This window comes from Drosophila montana, unplaced genomic scaffold (assembly GCF_035044405.1).
Source record: "Drosophila montana isolate Dmon_TW-CO22-7 unplaced genomic scaffold, ASM3504440v1 contig_3543_1, whole genome shotgun sequence".
NCBI classification, from domain to species: Eukaryota; Metazoa; Arthropoda; class Insecta; order Diptera; family Drosophilidae; genus Drosophila; species Drosophila montana.
The window spans coordinates 328,814-346,284 of NW_026998424.1; the positions used below are offsets into that span (position 1 = coordinate 328,814).

General features: G+C 35.8%; 1 protein-coding gene across 1 annotated transcript; it reads right to left on the bottom strand.

The window, feature by feature from the left end:
- Positions 1–10,353: 10,353 nt before the first annotated feature.
- On the bottom strand, positions 10,354–17,049 carry Ptp69D (Protein tyrosine phosphatase 69D). The gene is made up of 12 exons (XM_064692302.1): positions 16,792–17,049; positions 15,941–16,043; positions 13,832–15,672; positions 13,517–13,744; positions 13,208–13,451; positions 12,254–13,142; positions 11,822–11,968; positions 11,640–11,750; positions 11,392–11,571; positions 11,029–11,336; positions 10,793–10,928; positions 10,354–10,727 (listed from the first exon to the last, which is right to left on the bottom strand). Exons 1-12 carry the CDS (start codon positions 16,880–16,882, stop codon positions 10,650–10,652), a joined length of 4,356 nt encoding a protein of 1,451 aa, XP_064548372.1. The 5' UTR covers positions 16,883–17,049; the 3' UTR covers positions 10,354–10,649.
- Positions 17,050–17,471: the final 422 nt, after the last annotated feature.

The window sequence follows — 17,471 nt, forward strand, 5'->3', positions numbered from 1 at the left end:
TCAAGGCGAGTTTACTTTCCATTATGATATGTGACATATTAGGCAAAGGAAATAAATACATTTATCATTAGTTGCCAGGAACCAAGACAGACCACCCGTCGCCATTAAAGAGTAAGAGCACATCCTGTAGCCTGGTGATGCGTCTGCTGTTTGCAGCTACCGCTGTGGTCCTGAACACAAACTCTTGTTTTCCTGTCGAAATTGCCACAATATCCTTTATGTCCATCGATATGGCAGACAACACACAGAGCGCTTATTGTTGTTGTATAAATCCCCATGCTGGCAGCCCAGCCCAGTGTGCCCGCCAAACAGTATTAAAACGAATACAAGAATAATACCCAAGTCATTTATCACTTGGCATATTGTCCGGCACTGCGATTGGCGTACTACTCTGAACCCATTTCCCGCTTCAGTGCCACATCTCCTTATTCATCTGGGCGGCAGTCACATGCGTTTCGCACTATAATAATAAATAAATATCGAGCTACCCGGCACGAGCAATGGTCCTCGATTGAATAGGATGACCTTTTTGCTGTCATTTAATTTCGAGCATTGTCTATGCGCTTTGGGAACGGAAACCCCTAATCTAGCCATGATGTTATTTGAAGTGCTATCATTCCATCGGATGAGGTATTGGGGGTTGGAATCGGAATTGGAGTTGGAATTGAGCGGTGGCGAAATATTGTTCGAGGTGTTCTTTTTCTTTTCTTTTTTTCTTCCTCATTGTCCTTTAGTTTTCTTGCCTGCTCGTATCAAAGAAGTCAAAATATTTACGGTCAGCATTTATCTTCATTTAAGATTCGCCTGCCCGGAAAACCCAAGCTAAGCATATCTCTATGCCGCCTGGCCCAACGAATCCAATGAATGGCAAGTAATTATTTAGTTATAATCATTTTTTCTTATATTTGTTTATTTATAATATAATATATTATATTTATTGAAATATAGTTATCGATTTAATATTGGACAATAATCTATTTGCCTAATCCCAAATTTAATTATAAACATTTAATAAATTATTGATAAACTATTACAACTTTTAGTATATCTAATAGATATTTTTACCTCTTCTCAAGTTTGCCTCTATAGTTTTTATACCTTTTTCCACTGTGGCCTGGTCCCATGTTATTTTATTATTGTATGTTATTTTGCTGAAACAAATCCACGAACCACCCCCAAAATTGAATTACCACAAAGCGAATTTTCCTGTTAACGTCGAATACAATAATGATGTTGCTAATATTTTGCGTTACTTAAAAGGGATTTCGTGACGGTTTGACTTGCTGTGGGATAATCAAAATTATAATATGACTGATTACCCCTGCTCGAAGCCTTCGACACACGCACGCATCAATTCATGCACTCACACAAGCCGAAATGTGAGAGGCCCCGTGTTAGCGTACAAAACATACATGATGTATTTGGTATTGTAAGGGGTTGGTTTTCTTATCGATGCCAAAACCGTTCGAATCTCTCAAACAGTGGTGAATAACACGCTACAAGGTGGCAAAAAGAAAAATGAATCGAAATTGATAAACTCCTATCGATAGCAATATAAATATTGTATTTTTAGGGCGGTTCCACCTTACGTATCCTTTCTATGATATTTTTGGATATCTTAAAATTGATTTATAGTACTTTTTCGCTCTCCACCATCACAAACCATCCTCGTCCTCGAAGATTCCCTTTCACTTAATTTATTTCCCCTTTTAAAATCGCCTTTCTATGCGATTCTCATGAGCTTAAATGTTATATTGCAGATTTGTACGTGTTTTATCTTGTGGTTTGTATACCCTTTTTAAAGTTTTGTTTAAGTTATAAACTGACCCTATACCTTACTATACCTTTATATGTGATTGTTATGAGCTTAAATGTGATGTTGCAGATTTAAATGTGGTTTGTCTTGTGATTTTGTACAATTATTAAAGTTTTCTTTAAGTTATAAGCTGAACCTATACTTAACCATCCCTCTTGTACAGGTATATACGAAAATTTGAATAGCAATTAATTTTAATAATTAATTTTCACTTACGAAAACATATCATGGTTTACTTTCAATAACACGCACAGCCTGTTAATCCTGTGTTAGATGCGCATCTATGAGAAACATAATGAGCTAAACAAAACAGCACAAGCTTTGCAATAGTTGTAACTCTTGTTCGGGTACTCTATTGTATAAATATATAGTGGGAGCATTTTGTGACAGTTGCCAGCACTTCGGCTGGAATATGAAAACACGTGTCGACACTACCACAAACGCAAACAATACCCCCAATACTCTCTGCTCTTCCGGATGGGTGCAGTGGAGTGGTTAAGAACTGGCATATCGTTGAACTGCATGCGAGGCTGCAGGAGCAATACCGGCTGCAGCCTCATTAAAACAGGAGAGGCGTATGCCCATCGGAGAAATTTCCATATTGAAATTGAATTTGCGCAATGCGTGTTGCGGTTTGCTAGGGGCAGGTCCTGCGGCAGCAGCTGCAAGGATATTTTCGTTTTAAAGCAAAACTGGAGCCGATGCCGCTGCTGCTGTCATTTCCACTTGCAGTTGACAAATAAAGCAGTAGATAACTCCGCGATATATGTATATATATGTACAGATAACTGATGTACATGCCTATGTACAATTTACAGTGCTGCGCGTACATAATGTATATTCACAGCTTGGTAGTGTTAAAAGCTCGGGATAATTTAATTAAAATTGTAAAATATTTGGCGGATTTTGCATAAGCCTGCAAAATCCCATTAATTCAGAAAGCAACCCATTGTTGACCGCAACACAATCAAAATATGCAAATTTATCGCATTAACTCGCGAAACCTCGAATGCTGCCAGCGAATGGGATATCACAGCAGCAAAGAAAGCCCAATCCTGCCAGTAAACAAATACCAGAGTCATTTAATTGGGGAAAGGACCTCGTCTATGCCGTTTATAAGATAGCCGCAAGCCGTGTTGCCTGGCTCAATACAGACTCATAGACTCTCTATAAGACAAATGCGTGTGTTTCTTGCTAAGTAACTTGCATCTTTAAACACTTCAATTGACCCATTAAAAGCACCCCAGTTTACCAGGCTCTGACAGCTCAGCAAGCTCTGGTAGCTCAGCAATCCGCAGGGGATTGCTTACCCTGTCTTTTCATTTTACAATTATTTACTCTTCGTATCATGGCTGACAATTCCAATTAACTCTCTTAAGTAATACGATATATGTTTCGTTCGTTTTTATATATAAAGTTGTTTGGGAGCAATAAAAATAGAGGTGTCAAATGTTTAACTGAGGTTTTAAAATACAAAAGCAGGATAACAAGAAGTTCTTAAAGAAATCCATAAAAAAAATCTGTTAATTTAATTCAATCTACATGAATTTATATCGCAACAGTCCCCGTTTATTTCCTGCACAAATTAAACATATAATAGAAACTCGTTAGGTATAAAATGAAAAATACTATATATATATATACTATTCTAGAAGCTACATGTCAAGTTTGGTAACTCTAGCTCATATTTTTTGCCGTAATTGCTAAGAAAACAGAATTTCGATATCGATTTTTATCGATTACTTGGAAACGAGACAAGCTATCGAATATCGCGAAACTCGATCTAGGCGGGGACTAGGAGGACCTACAGCTAAAATTTCAAGTCCCTAGCTCTTATAGGTTCTGAGATCCTTGCGTTCATACGGACGGACGGACAGACCGACATGGGTAGATCGACTCGGCTATTGATGCTGATCAAGAATATATATACTTTATGGAGTCATAGATGCTTCCTTCTGTCTGTTTCATACATTTGCACAAATATAATATACCCTGTTTACCCATTTTTAATGGGTATAAAAAGCTTTTGATACAGTTGTGACAATTTTCGACCATGCAAACTATGTCTGTATATACATAGTTTGCATTCTTGAGCCAAATTTTTATATTTACATTTTTACACAGAAACAATGTATAAATTAATTTACAGCAAAATAGAACGAAGAGTTTTTAAAAATATTGAGCAGATGGAAGATGAAGCGCAGGCATTGCATAGGTATGAGTCGGCCTTTTGGGGCTGTGTACAGGATATCTTCAAGTCGAGCACTCGCGGCTTTCTTTGTATCATATTGATTTTTGTACGATAGACAACTGACATAAATTTATATCTTGTTGCCCAGTGTAATTGTAAAAGTGTAAACAAAAAACAACTGGGTTTTTCAATATTTAAGTAATATGATATGAACGATTTCTCGAAACCCGTTCTACTGCATCAGCTATGAATTAACTATCTTGGTCGGAAGTGCTGCAAACTAGTTTTGTTAGTCACATAAAATAGTTTCCGCTATTAAATGGTTAAGAAACATGTGTTCGCATTTGTTCAAGTTAATGTACAAGCATTAAATTATAAAATAATCTAATGTAAATGTAATGAGAAAACATCATTAATTTCGAATGGAGTAAATCCTTTTTTAAGTTTAATGTACGCAAGAGGGAAATAAAATCGCCTCCATGCCATTATTGGCTTTCGAAGACCTTTTTTTGCCTATTCTAATCCTTCAGTGCAATCCTAAATGGAATCAAATCCTAAAATTGGATTGAAGAGCAACGCCCACTCTTTGTCACTCCACTCCACTCCACTCCACTCCACACATTTATGGTTATTTGGCCGTTCCACCCCGATCCATGCTCTTAATGTGCCAGCCAAATGCTCAATTGCGGTGTCCCAGGACATGCCAAAGTGAGCAGAATAGGGGATTTCCACTCAGCTTCATTGTGTTCTTAGCCAAAGTGGCCGAGCCGGGCGACGATGATGCTGCAAATGTAAACAGAAGAAAATGGAGATTCAATTACTTAAACGGTTAGTCCATTGTTCCAACGTACACAAATTTGCATATTTCTTATTTTTGTTTGTCTTCTATAGGTGCGATATCCCAACTGTATCAGTACGATTCAGTGACGATTTAGCTGGAGGATACTTATTTACAAGTAAGTTCATGTTCTACTAAATTGAAACTGGGTTATGTGCCCATGTAGTGCTCCGACTGCTTGAGAAGATAGATATTCAAAGATTCGTACGGTTTGGTATTATTTTTACATACTATCGAGACTTAGCTGGAAGACATTTCCTTGCAAGTTAGTTCAGGTTCTATGTAAATTAGGAATGTGTATATAATAAACATATTTACTATGGATATCATTAAGCTGACTGAGTGTATGAAATGTATTTGGGGACTGTGACTTAGTCCCACGATTTATCCGCAAGCTATTTATTTGCAAGTTACTTCAAAAACTACAATATATATGTACGTAATGAACAAATTCACTTCCCAAGTGGCATTTACGCTGATTGTTGAAGGATATATCTTCGGGGATATCGATTTCTATATATTAGCTAAATTACACTGGAAGTTACTTATTTGCAAGTTACTGCCGTACATTGTGAATTAGGATTGTGCATATTATTTTGCTAGGAATACAATTGCTTGCTTGTGACTTGATATTTGAACATTTAAACTTCGGTGTTACTGTTTTTTTTTTGTTTGTTTTTTTTTTGGTAAGGGGTATAATAATTTATGATTGTGCAGCAGCAGCTCCTCTAGATTGGTGTGAGCCGCCAAAGCCGAATCCCAAAAAGCTAAAAAACAAAAAAGAAACCACGTCATACTGCGCAAACTGTGTCTGACCTGCACAGCAGGCGCTGGCGGAGTTTTGTTCTTATCTTATCCTGCTGTCGTGCTTGGAACAGAGGGAATATGTTCTTATTTGTGAAATTGCTTACTTGCGCCGATCTGACTAACTAGTTTCTACCATGAACTCTGCGGCGGCTGCTGCGGCTGCTGCTGCTGCGGCTGCTGATGATGGTCTGTTGTCTTATGTCCAAGTGGCCTGTCATTGTGGTTATGCTGGGATTGTTTAACAACAATATATGCAGACAAAGAAACAAACAAGGGATTACTTGAATATCGTTGATATTGATGGTGATGGCTTGGTGCCATACGAGTGCATATCTGGGCAAGCAGCAACAACAAGCATCGGACCCCCTGGCGACAAACACAGCCACATCCGATGTTCTTTCACCTACATAAGGTTGTTTGCACTCCAACATCAAAGTTTACAACAGCCAAAATGAAATGTTTAGAACATGGCTCACAGAACCATAACGAATCGATCGGATGCTCAACTCTTATCTTTTGCCTGATTGAACAATGTGCATCAAAAGCTTGTATATAAAGATATTCCTGTAGACCAATTAAATCGGGGCCTATAAATCCATATCTCTATATAAAACCTACACGAGATTATTGAGCAATGCTCAAAACTCATAAAGAAACAGACGCTCTTTTTGGTGCATGATTTGAACCAGCACCTCGCTTCTCTTCCGGTTCAAACCTTTGCTTGTCATTAAATGAAACTTTTAAATTTTTAATGAAACAATTTATGTTTTAGTTTACATTTGCCCTTTGTACTGAAAATATTGCAACCCAATATATTTTCACATACAAAAACTGGGCTAAATTTGAGCTCTGCCCAAAACGGGGCATCTATCGAATTTGGTTAGATAAATGCAATAGTTGGGTCCAAAGCTATTTATTTAACATTTACCATTTTTGTAAAATATATTTTATGGTTAACTAGTTTAATTTAAGAACTGATACTTGGGACTTGACACGCTTGACACGCCATTTTCTATGATCTTTACCAATTTTAATTTTAATCTTTAATTGCTGGACTTAAATTAATCAAGTTTTCACCTTCTTTCTTCTGTCCCATCATCCAGTTGATCAACTGAATGTTCGTTTTAGCAATTTGTTTGTTTGATTATACGAATTTGTAATCTTTTACCTAGAATTCTTGACTTGCCACCCAATCGATTGATGACAGTTCTCTTTCGGTAGCGAACTTAATTTCAGTTTTGAAACCCCTTGCTTGCTTGTAAAAATCTCACCCAAACGAATTAAGACACGTGTTGAAGCGACTTGATTTTAACACACAGAACAATTCCACCCTTCTGACAGCCCAAAGAAGGAGTCTTCGCTGGAGGCAGCTCCATGCTGCGAGTTAATTCCTTTCGATGTGGTTATGAATTAGGCACAACTCATCATTTGCAGCATCTGCGACTGTGCAGTGGACGGGTGGAGGGATGGACGGGTGGAGGGGCGGACCGGTCCGCCTTCTCAAATATATCGAATCAGACACACAAACTTTGTGTTAACACCCAACCATTACATAGCCGAAAGGCAGCAGGAAGAACAATATGGCACGTGGCACGTGCCTCGCTGCCGCCAAGCGTCGTTATGTGACAACAAACAAATAAAACGTGCACCTCACACCCGCCCTTTCGTTCCGAAGCTCGCATGTTGCAAAGTAAAAAGACATAATGCGAGCCATATAAGTTTGCCACTAACAATGAGATTCATCATGCTAAGTAATATATATTCCTAATCTTACATATGCTTAGGCAACACGCAGGAAAAGCTTTTAGTCTTACAACTGCATGATGCAATCCATCTGAATTTACTTGACTTAAAAAAAAAGTGGCATTGTTTTAGGAAAACGTGTCCTAAAGTATCTGATCAGAAAATCGAACCTACGACTCTGAAAATCACCAAAATCGACATATTAATTAACAACAAACCAAAAGACAGACCGATTTATACCATATGTCTAGATCGGCTAAGCTTACAATCCAGCACAAGAATATATTAACTTCTTCGAATAAGAAATGTCTCTTAATCAATTTACATAAATTCTTACAATACTTTTCGAGCTGAACAATTAGCATACAGATTACAAATTTGTATCGCACCGATTCGGCAATATCTATATCTCCAGATATATTTACATATTGAGTACACTTTTGACGCCTACAAGTTACAAATTACTTAAAATACCGTTATGCTCGTCATGCTTGGCACGCATTTAAATGTGTAACAGTTCCTTATTTTATAACATCATTATTTCACACTACTTATGTACCGTTAGTCAAAATTCACCACGAATTACCAATTTATTATGTGCGTTTGTGTGTGTGTGTGTGTGTGTGTGTGTGCTTGCAGTATGCCTTGAATTTTGATGGGATTCTGCTTAGAATGGGGTGAGTTTCGCCCAAGGGTTAGTACATATACATATCAAACCTCACTGATTCTCTATAAGCCTGAGCCAAAGGCATCCGCAATGGGTTTTATGAAGGTAAACAAGGACCGCCGTTCGCTATTTGTGTTTATTTTTACATCACTGTCAGTGCACTGGGCACTGACTTTGACACGTTTTCTGACTTAATTTTAGTTTATTGCTTTTTATGGGTGAGTTTGTGTGAGTGTGTGTGTGTGTGTGCGGTGAATATCTCATTCATAGCAAGTATGCATATCCACCCGTGTTCGACTGCAGTTTATGGCCGGCACAACAATTGGCATTCTCAGGCCGAACGTCGCCCGCTGCCGAAGCGCCACGTGTTGCGGATGAGATACCCTCGGCGAATTGCTGGGCGCGTTGCTCCTTTGAAGTCGGCCAACGGACCAGTCCGTCCTCCCCCCCCTCCCTCCGTTCGTCCGTCCGTCCGTTGACTTTTCCTATTGACGGGGTCGTAACTGATGCTAAGACGTAAAATTAAGTCAGCCTCCGCTCGCCGGGGGAGGGAGCTTTCAAGGCTCTCTCTGCTTATGCATCCGATAGATATAAAGTTTTTGTTTGCTGTTCTCACGCTTGTGACTTACCAAATGACGGATTGAATTAGGTAAATATTTGTTTATGGAGCGCTGGTCCGCTATGCAAACAGGCGAATGTACCCTTGTTAGATAACCGGTGAGTAGAGCAGCGACACAAGTCGGTTTGATTAAAACCCCATGATAATGATAATTGTTTTTTTTTTTTTAATATATTCATCTATATTTTTGTTGATTCCGTAAAAGTTATAAATGTATTGCACGTGTCGCAGTTTATCGTTATGATAAGCACATGATATGATTATATTCAAGAGAAGAATGGGTCAGAAGTAGTATCTATATAAAAACAAAGCATATATTTCCGATCTTTCTGAACTTCAATAATTAATATAAATAAAATAAAATAATTGTTATTACTTTATAAAAAATACTATTTAAATTACTTGACTACAACAAATATTTTCCCGATGTAACATCTAGTTGGAGAGTTTTCCAATCATTTTTTTACTTATAGATTGCAGCTGGTTGAATTCAAATCGAATTTTTACTGCTTTTTGTAGTAATTTTCACAATTTTACTCATTAAATGAGCGCGTCTGCATATAAAAAGTCATTAAATTTTAAACAGTGCTCGTACCGAGCGGCCTTTCATAAGTGTTGACACAAGTCTTGAGTTTTAACTGAAAACATCATTTTCAGTTTGATGATGAATTCAAGTGCAACCCAGGATGCTCTGATACTGACATGCAGAACGTTGTGCTGTGCTCCGGACAGTATTTGCACAAAAAAGTTAATTAATTTAATGAAAGGTTCGCAAACTAGTGTAACAAGTTCAGTTGTCGTACAAGTTCATTTGTAATTACATAAATATGGAATGCAAGTTACAGTACGAATTTGTATATTCTCTTTTCAAAAGGAAATGTGGAAAAGAGAATATTGGCTTCGCACATTGTCTGTCTGTGTAATTCAGTTGAACACTTTTTAGTCCGTTTTTGCGTAGACAAAGCCAGTGTACATCTCTATATATAAAAAAGTTTTCTTGTAAAAATGGTACCCTCAAATATCCTATATAGACAGCTCAAAGTTTTCCACCCATAACTCGGTCAAATCTCAGCCGATTTCTACGAGGTTTGGTTCTGTGTCTATTTATTTTATACGCACCGCGGGCCAGTAGAACATTAACTTGTAATGTATAAAAACACCTTTCTATGCGATTTTCATCAACTTTATTGCATAGACTATTTCAAAATTGATTTTTGGTCTAAGCCAATGCTGACTTATTGCATAATATCATATTTTTTTTGATTTATGTATATGTCTTCAATATCCGTTTGCTTTTGCGAAAATTGAAGTCAGCTCGCCCTCTATGCGATTTTCACAACACATTTAACTGAAATTGTTCTTCGGAGTAGAAGAGCGACTCTGTCGAAGATGGTATGCCATTGATTTCTCAAATATATTCTCTAAAATCGCCATTCTCTGCGGCTCGCATAGTATTAAAACGTAATTAGGCATTTGCAAACTATGGGAGAATATTATATAGATACTCGCAAGACGACCCTCAATCCTTTAATCCAAAAACTAAAATGAAAATTCGGTTTAATCGCTGAAAAAAAGAAAATATACTTAAGCTTTATACAGTCATCGAAATAACGATATGTAGGACCTTGGTTGGTTGATAGCTAATATTTGAGTTGTTTGTAGCTCTTGGCTGTTGTGCTGGTTCCTTAAATGTAAAAGATACATATTTTATTTATTATTACTTTACACATAATCTTATAAAATAAATTAATATTCTTCCTTTGGTAGCATTATCAGTATAAATACGCACATACAGACATACAAATATATGTATAAGGTTAAAAATAAATTGGTAAAAAAATGTATACATTCGCCGCACTTAAATACATACTATATGAAGTTTCTTGAAATGTACATTATTATAATATCTATGTATTGTGTATGTGTAAACTCATCCACACTTCTTCTATGAGTACATCAATATCTTATTTAATCCTCAATATTTTCTGACAACTTATGTAGATCTGAATAGTTTAGAATGGCGCGATGTAGGAACTCGTATTGTGCCTAAAAGCAAATATGAAATAATTTTAGATTTGGATTCATTGATATGCATTATTTATTGTACTTACGAATGAATTTAAAAGTCCTGGTCGCTGAGATCGCAATTTTCTTGTTGTTGAACATATATCTACACTCTTTTCCAATCTGAGATGCTGAACCAAAATGCACATCGCAACGAAAATTGAACTTCGATCAGTGCCCAAGCTGTAATACAAATATTTTCGGATGTCAATTTATAAGTTTAAGGATAAGCATTAGGAAGCCATTTACGAATCCCATTAGCAAATGTGCAAATAATAATAACCTGCAGTGAACTGTAAGTGGAGATCGGCAGCCAGAGTTTTTGTGACTTTTATAATGCTTGTGTGCTTGGTCTACCAGCTCAATTATGCCCCGACACACTTCAGGAACTTCTCCATCAACAGTCGGCCAACCGTTATACTGAAATTGAGTCACCTTAAGGGTATCATCTATTTTGCAATTCGTTACATAGAACTCTCGCCGAGTATAATACGGACAACTTTCACTGTGTACGTATTTTACAAGTATTTGATCATATTGAATTTCATCATCTGCCCAATAACGAGGGCATTTCCGTGGACCGTCTCCAATCTGAAATAAATATGTGATGTAGTGGTTATAAAATTAGGATTAATCTTATGCTTACTTCGGATATCATTATAAGTGTAGAAACACTCTGCTCTGATATCATTCTCCAAAAATCTCCAATAGTATTTTCCATAGGATCTTGTGCAATTATAAATGATTCAGTATTATCATATCCTTCAATGAACGAGGCATTTATGTATGTCGAATTATCGTTCGTTGGTATGGGGCTTAAAATAACCTTGAAAAATTAAGTATGGATTTACATTAGTTCACATTAGTTAACATCTCAGTATAACTATTACTTACTCTATTACGATCGTATGGAATAATTTCATGGGACCTATTTTTTAACATATTTTCCTTAGTTTCGCCTACGCTGCAAGACTTATTTATCTCATCCGTTGTGTTTATAAGTTTCTTTAATATGGAAAAAAATGTATTAAAATTAAATTTATAACATTTTTTTAATTGCACATCTTAATACAAACCTCAAATTCGATTTCTAACAAGCATTTGCCTTCATTAGGCTTAAACTTTAAGGACTCAATTGTTGATGGCAATAAATTTAAGAGTATATCTGTATTTCCATAGGTGGCAGTGTCCAACAATGCCCGGTATAGAAAAATGTATTGTTTCTGTAAATAGGAAAGTTTTTATGTTAGTTATAGCTACAAGATTTACCATCCAATCGTGTGTTGTCAGACTTTTAGAGAACTCAACATATCCTTTCCTTTAAATATACTTTAAAAGACAGACATAAGACTTGAGAAAACGGCTAATTAACAGGGTAAAACAGAGAATCTCCTATTACTTCACAGTATAAAGTATTCTGTAAGTTGTGAAATGAAAAAATACTAATGTTGTTTCCCGATAACTGATTGTCTAGTCTAAGGTCCTCATAAAACGCCGCACGAACTTACCAGTGATTGAACCAAAAAGTTTCGCTGGTGACGTAAATCGCACACTGTATTAAAAATGGATACCATATTTTCCTCCTCCAACTGTTGTACAAGGGAGTCCAATGCCACAAGAGTACCTGTTCTACCGACGCCTGCGCTGCAGTGCACCAATATTGGACCCCTTTGCACCGAGTAGACTGAATTAATTTGACGTATAAACTTGATGATGCCGTGAGGATGCTCGGGTGCCATAAAATCCTTCCATGTAAGGTAATGATATTGGGTAATTTGCCTGTGATCTTCTTCATCACCAATCAGATTTGATTTTGTGACATCTAGGGACCGTATGATATAATCACCAGTTTTTCGTTCTGCGGTAAATTTAACGGAAATATCCCCAAACTGTTTGGAGTCGAAGACCTTTTCTGGCCAATATTTCGCGCATTTGGATTTATTATATTCCTCCAGATTTGTCAGCATTACAATGATCTCTAAATGTTGTTCCCATATCATTCGCCAAAAATCGTTTATTGTTGTTTCCATGGGACCCTGTGCGCATATAAATTTCTTCCTTTCTTTATATCCAATGACGAAGTTGGCGTTTATATAATCAGTACATTGGTTTCCATTAATTGGCGATAATTTCACTCTAGTCTGGTCATAAGCTTTTATATCCGGATATCTATTCTTGCAAGCATTTTCTTTCATGTCACTATTTTTGGTAGTCCGATCAGTAAAACGATTAGGAAGCATTTCATATTCACGTAGAAATCCATAATCCGTATCCTTATGACGATTTTTATAGGCACTAACTAAATCTGTCTTATGAATAGGTCCCGTATCAAATCCTTTCTGATTTCCGGACCCTATAAACTGACTATGATTGTTTATTCGACGTCTAAAGAGGGTTCTGAAATTATACGAATCATTAAGTAACCTAGATCATATTTCTACAGTAAAAGCAATAATAAATACCTTAACGAATCTCTTAGAGTTAATGTATCTTCGTCAGGCATTGCATTCTTTGTCTTTTGATGATGAATTATCCAAAATATTATAAAAATTACAATAAATCCAATTGCAATAGCAACTGCTTTTATGCCAATATTCAAATAAAACTTCGTATCATCCAGGGATTGTATATGCTCAGCCTCAGTTGCAGGTGTAATGACATCAAAGTAATCACTATACGCCATAAGAACCGTACTTCCGGATCGAACTGTATAATAAAGAAATTTAATTCATAATGTTCCTCTCACTTGTGTATTTTTACAAGTCACTTACCAATAATCTCAAGGAAACCAGTATAATTAGCATTAACGTCAATTTCGCCATCATATATATCTCCGATATTATTCGGATTGCTTATATTTGTTTGTTCCTTTTCAATGCCAACAGTGGGATTTCGTCTTATTCTCATTTTACTTTCTAAAACTTGTAAAGCGTGGTCTGTCAGATTCCCAACTTTAAGTAGTTGTTCTTTTTGAATTTGTGCTGGAGTCAGGGCGGAATCTACAAACAATTTTATTTGAAATGTTATATTGCTAAAGTTCTCAAGCGAAAACATAAGATAAGATATCGTTTAAAATACATGCTTACCTGTTTTAAAGGCACTTTCCTGTTTTCTTAAAAATGGTGCACCCTCCAAGCATTTGCGACATATTTTATCATTGTCGATTAGATCTTCTTGCTTGTTAATAAATCGCATTTCGTCTCCCAAAAATATTTCCGATTTAAAGTACCGATTACTAAGCATTTCAGCTATATATGCATAATTATTTGTCCTAATATTACTATTATTATGCATTTCATTATATGTAGCAACATCCAATTTATCCGGAGAGGGTAGTTCGTTGTTTCCATTTATTATTTTGACAAGATAAAGTCGATAGCAACATATAGGTCCATTTCTTTCGCTTATTTTGGGCAAGTATAATTTTAAAACATATTTTGGGCCATTTTTAACTTTCGTCCACATTGCTTTCACAATAGTTTCGGGTGTTGAAATCGGCATAAAGCAATTCGTGACCGCAGCCTCACCATTTTTCTTATGCCTCGTAATTGCAGAGACTGTAACAGTATAGTTTGTATTTGGACTAACGCCTTCATAAATCGTTTTGTGACTGGGCTCATCAACTCGTCGTATTTTAGGACCCCACTTCTCTGTTAATATCATACCCTCTTGATTATAGTATGTGTAATTTCCTTCCAGAATAATTAAATATGAAATTATTTTACCATTTGGCGTTTGGGGTACATTCCAGCTAATGGAGATCGAGTTGAGCCTGGAAATGTTTTGTTGATTGCAATGGATTTTCAAATTGGTTGGCTTCGTTGAGACACCGTCCATTGTTGTACCATTCACCTTTTCCGACCATGGGCCGCATGTTTTTGTAAGATCACTGCATGCCCGTACTTGAAATTCATAGTCTGTAGCTGTCTTTAATTTATCAAACATATATGGCAAATTTCTTGAGTTTTGTTGATAAATTGCCTTCTCAATTAATTTCGGCACATCCCCAGACTCGGAGACAGTCAATTCATAATATTGAATATATTCAATTAGCTCTTGGGAAGGAGGACTCCATCCAATCGTAATGGTCGATGCTGTGCTCCCAGTAGTTTCGACTTTTGGTATAAAAGTTGGATCATAATCTAAGGTAGTAACACCGAATGGATACTGATACGGCGACCCATTGCCAATAGAGTTTTTTCCTGTGATACGTAAATAATAGGTTGTATTGGGACTGAACGAATCCAGGACATATGATGTATTGTTGCCATTTATGATATCTTTATAATACTTGAATGTGGGCGATCCTTCTTGTGAATACTGAATAAAGTATTTTTGGATGGGATCGTTTCCATCATTTACCGTCCAATTTAGGTATATTTTGCTTGCACCCACAGCTTTAGCATAATCAATGCTGATCTGTGGCACTTCCATTACAAGCAATGTTATTTCTTTAGAAATGATCTCAGCCTCGTTGTCGCCATATAAAACACATTTATAAGTGCCATTTTCCTTTTTATACAACTCTGTAAATTCCAGTGTAAAGTTTAATTGTGTATCGCTCAGCCGATGTATTGACGTATAGTCATCTATGAAAGCCACAGGGCTACCATCTTTAAGCCATTTAAGCTGCTTGTTTGTCGACGTGTTTTGTGGATAAATTTCGAATACACAATAAATAATGGCACTTTGTTTAATTTTTCGTTTTATATTTTCAACAGTGCTTTCAATAATCTTCGGTTGGAGGAATGGCTGTATATAAAATTCTACTGAAGAGTTTGTTTGGGGATTTTTGCATGTATAATTCCCACTATCCGATATCTTAACATCATGTATGTAAAGTATATTTTTATACTTTTTAACATCATTACTTAGGTTTGCAATGTCATTATCCTCTGGATTAATAATGTTAGCAGTTGTTGTAAATCTGCAAATAATTTTAAAACATTTAATATATCAAAGATTAAATTAAAAGGAAATAAATAACATAGCTGTTGATTTTAAAATATCTTCATTTACAAAAATAAATAAATAAACAACTTAAATAATTAGATTTTCTCTAATTAATCATTAAAACCGAAATAACGTATGGATTAGCGTCGTCGAACATCTCTTTAAGAACAGCTGAGAGAATGCGACCGTCTTCCTTCTTCCAAGACCTGAACAGAACCCTGCTAATTGGTAAACTTACGTACCTGGTATCAAATTTATAATTGGTATCATTATTAAATATCCAAATCGCTGGTTCGTGGTCAGATGCACATTCTAAGGACGAGTTCCTTCCAACTTCAACCCATTCTAAAACAGAAAGATAAGAATGTTAAATAAAATATTAATAGGATACCCTCTTAAAAATAAAACCTTTAAGCTGATAAAGCGTAGACAGAGGTCTACGCCAGACAATAGAAAATAGTTTCACCGTAACGTATGTACAGATGATGTCATGTTAAAGGCTATTGGCTTGAGCTTTATCTTCATAATTTTTAAAGTATCTTCCACTTGATAATGCCGTACTTCCTATCCCTAAAGCAATTTTATTGCTTTTTAAAGAGTTTAATATTAATTGCTTAATCGCAAGTAATTTAAAAGAAGCAAAACGTTGAAATGTATTTCTTTGTATAAGATTGAACCATGGTAGCTACTAATTATAATCAAGAGTATGAGAATTAGGTTTTTGTGATGTTGCTTTTGTCTGGGATTGGTCCTGTCAAAGATTTGCACGGTTGATACACAAAGACAGTTATAAATTATGACAAAAACTGTGCTGTCGATGATAGTAAATATATTTTGCATTTATTAAAGTTAAAAAGTTGCATTTATTTATATACATCAAGTTTTGCACGTTTAGTAAGCGGCATGTACACATACATACGCATAAAATATGTATGTATATATAGAGGTGTATACACTTGTATTCAGGCATTTGTATATATTGCACACAAAACAAAACACAAATACAATCAAATGCCAGAACACAAACTGAATGATTCACTTGAGATGTCAATAGAATAGTTATGTTTGTCATAAGTTTTTATTTTATTTTTACCTCTGCTATATCCTTGCGCAAATAAGTTAGTAAATAAGAAAAGTATAAGTATCACATAAGCATCTATTCGGTGTTCGTAAAAACACGCCATCGCCTTATAACTATGTGGATCCTTTTGAGTATTTCAAAGGGCACAAGGTAGTCCCTCTCCTTTTATATCAACTTCACTTCTGTACACTTTTATAGCCACATAATTACAAAATTATTTATGCTGCTAGTTTAGTTAATACTGGCTGGGTTCTTTTTGGCACAGGCGATGCAGTGTTGAAAAACAGTTGAAAAAAAAGTATTCTAAGAAGTTATCTATCACACCCTAAAACCAAGGAGAGCTCACTACGATTTTGGAACATGAGAGAATGCAACATAATGGGCAACATATTCTTAATTTTTAGTTCACTACTTGTTTTAATTTTATAAAATAAATCGTCCGAAAATTATTGAGTATTCTGCCTAGCAATAAAATATATAGTTTTAACCACATTGCAAATGCTCAATATATTTAATTGGCATAGTGGTCTCAACTCCTAAATTATAAACAATAAATATTACATACAATAAAGAATTAGAGGCAACCGACTATTTTTGAAAACAAATGAAAACAATATATTTTTAGCAACTGATGATCTATACATATGATGATAGATAATATATTAATAGGAAATTAAATTGATCGCCAAGTG

Bases quoted from the DNA above. Each gene is read 5' to 3' on its own strand.
- Ptp69D (XM_064692302.1), bottom strand. From the start codon at position 16,882: ATGGCGTGTTTTTACGAACACCGAATAGATGCTTATGTGATACTTATA. The intron at 11,572-11,639 runs GTAAGTAATAGT...TAATTTTTCAAG, and splicing joins TTCCATACGATCGTAATAGA to GTTATTTTAAGCCCCATACC. The intron at 10,929-11,028 runs GTTATTATTATT...TTTGTATTACAG, and splicing joins CCACTTACAGTTCACTGCAG to CTTGGGCACTGATCGAAGTT.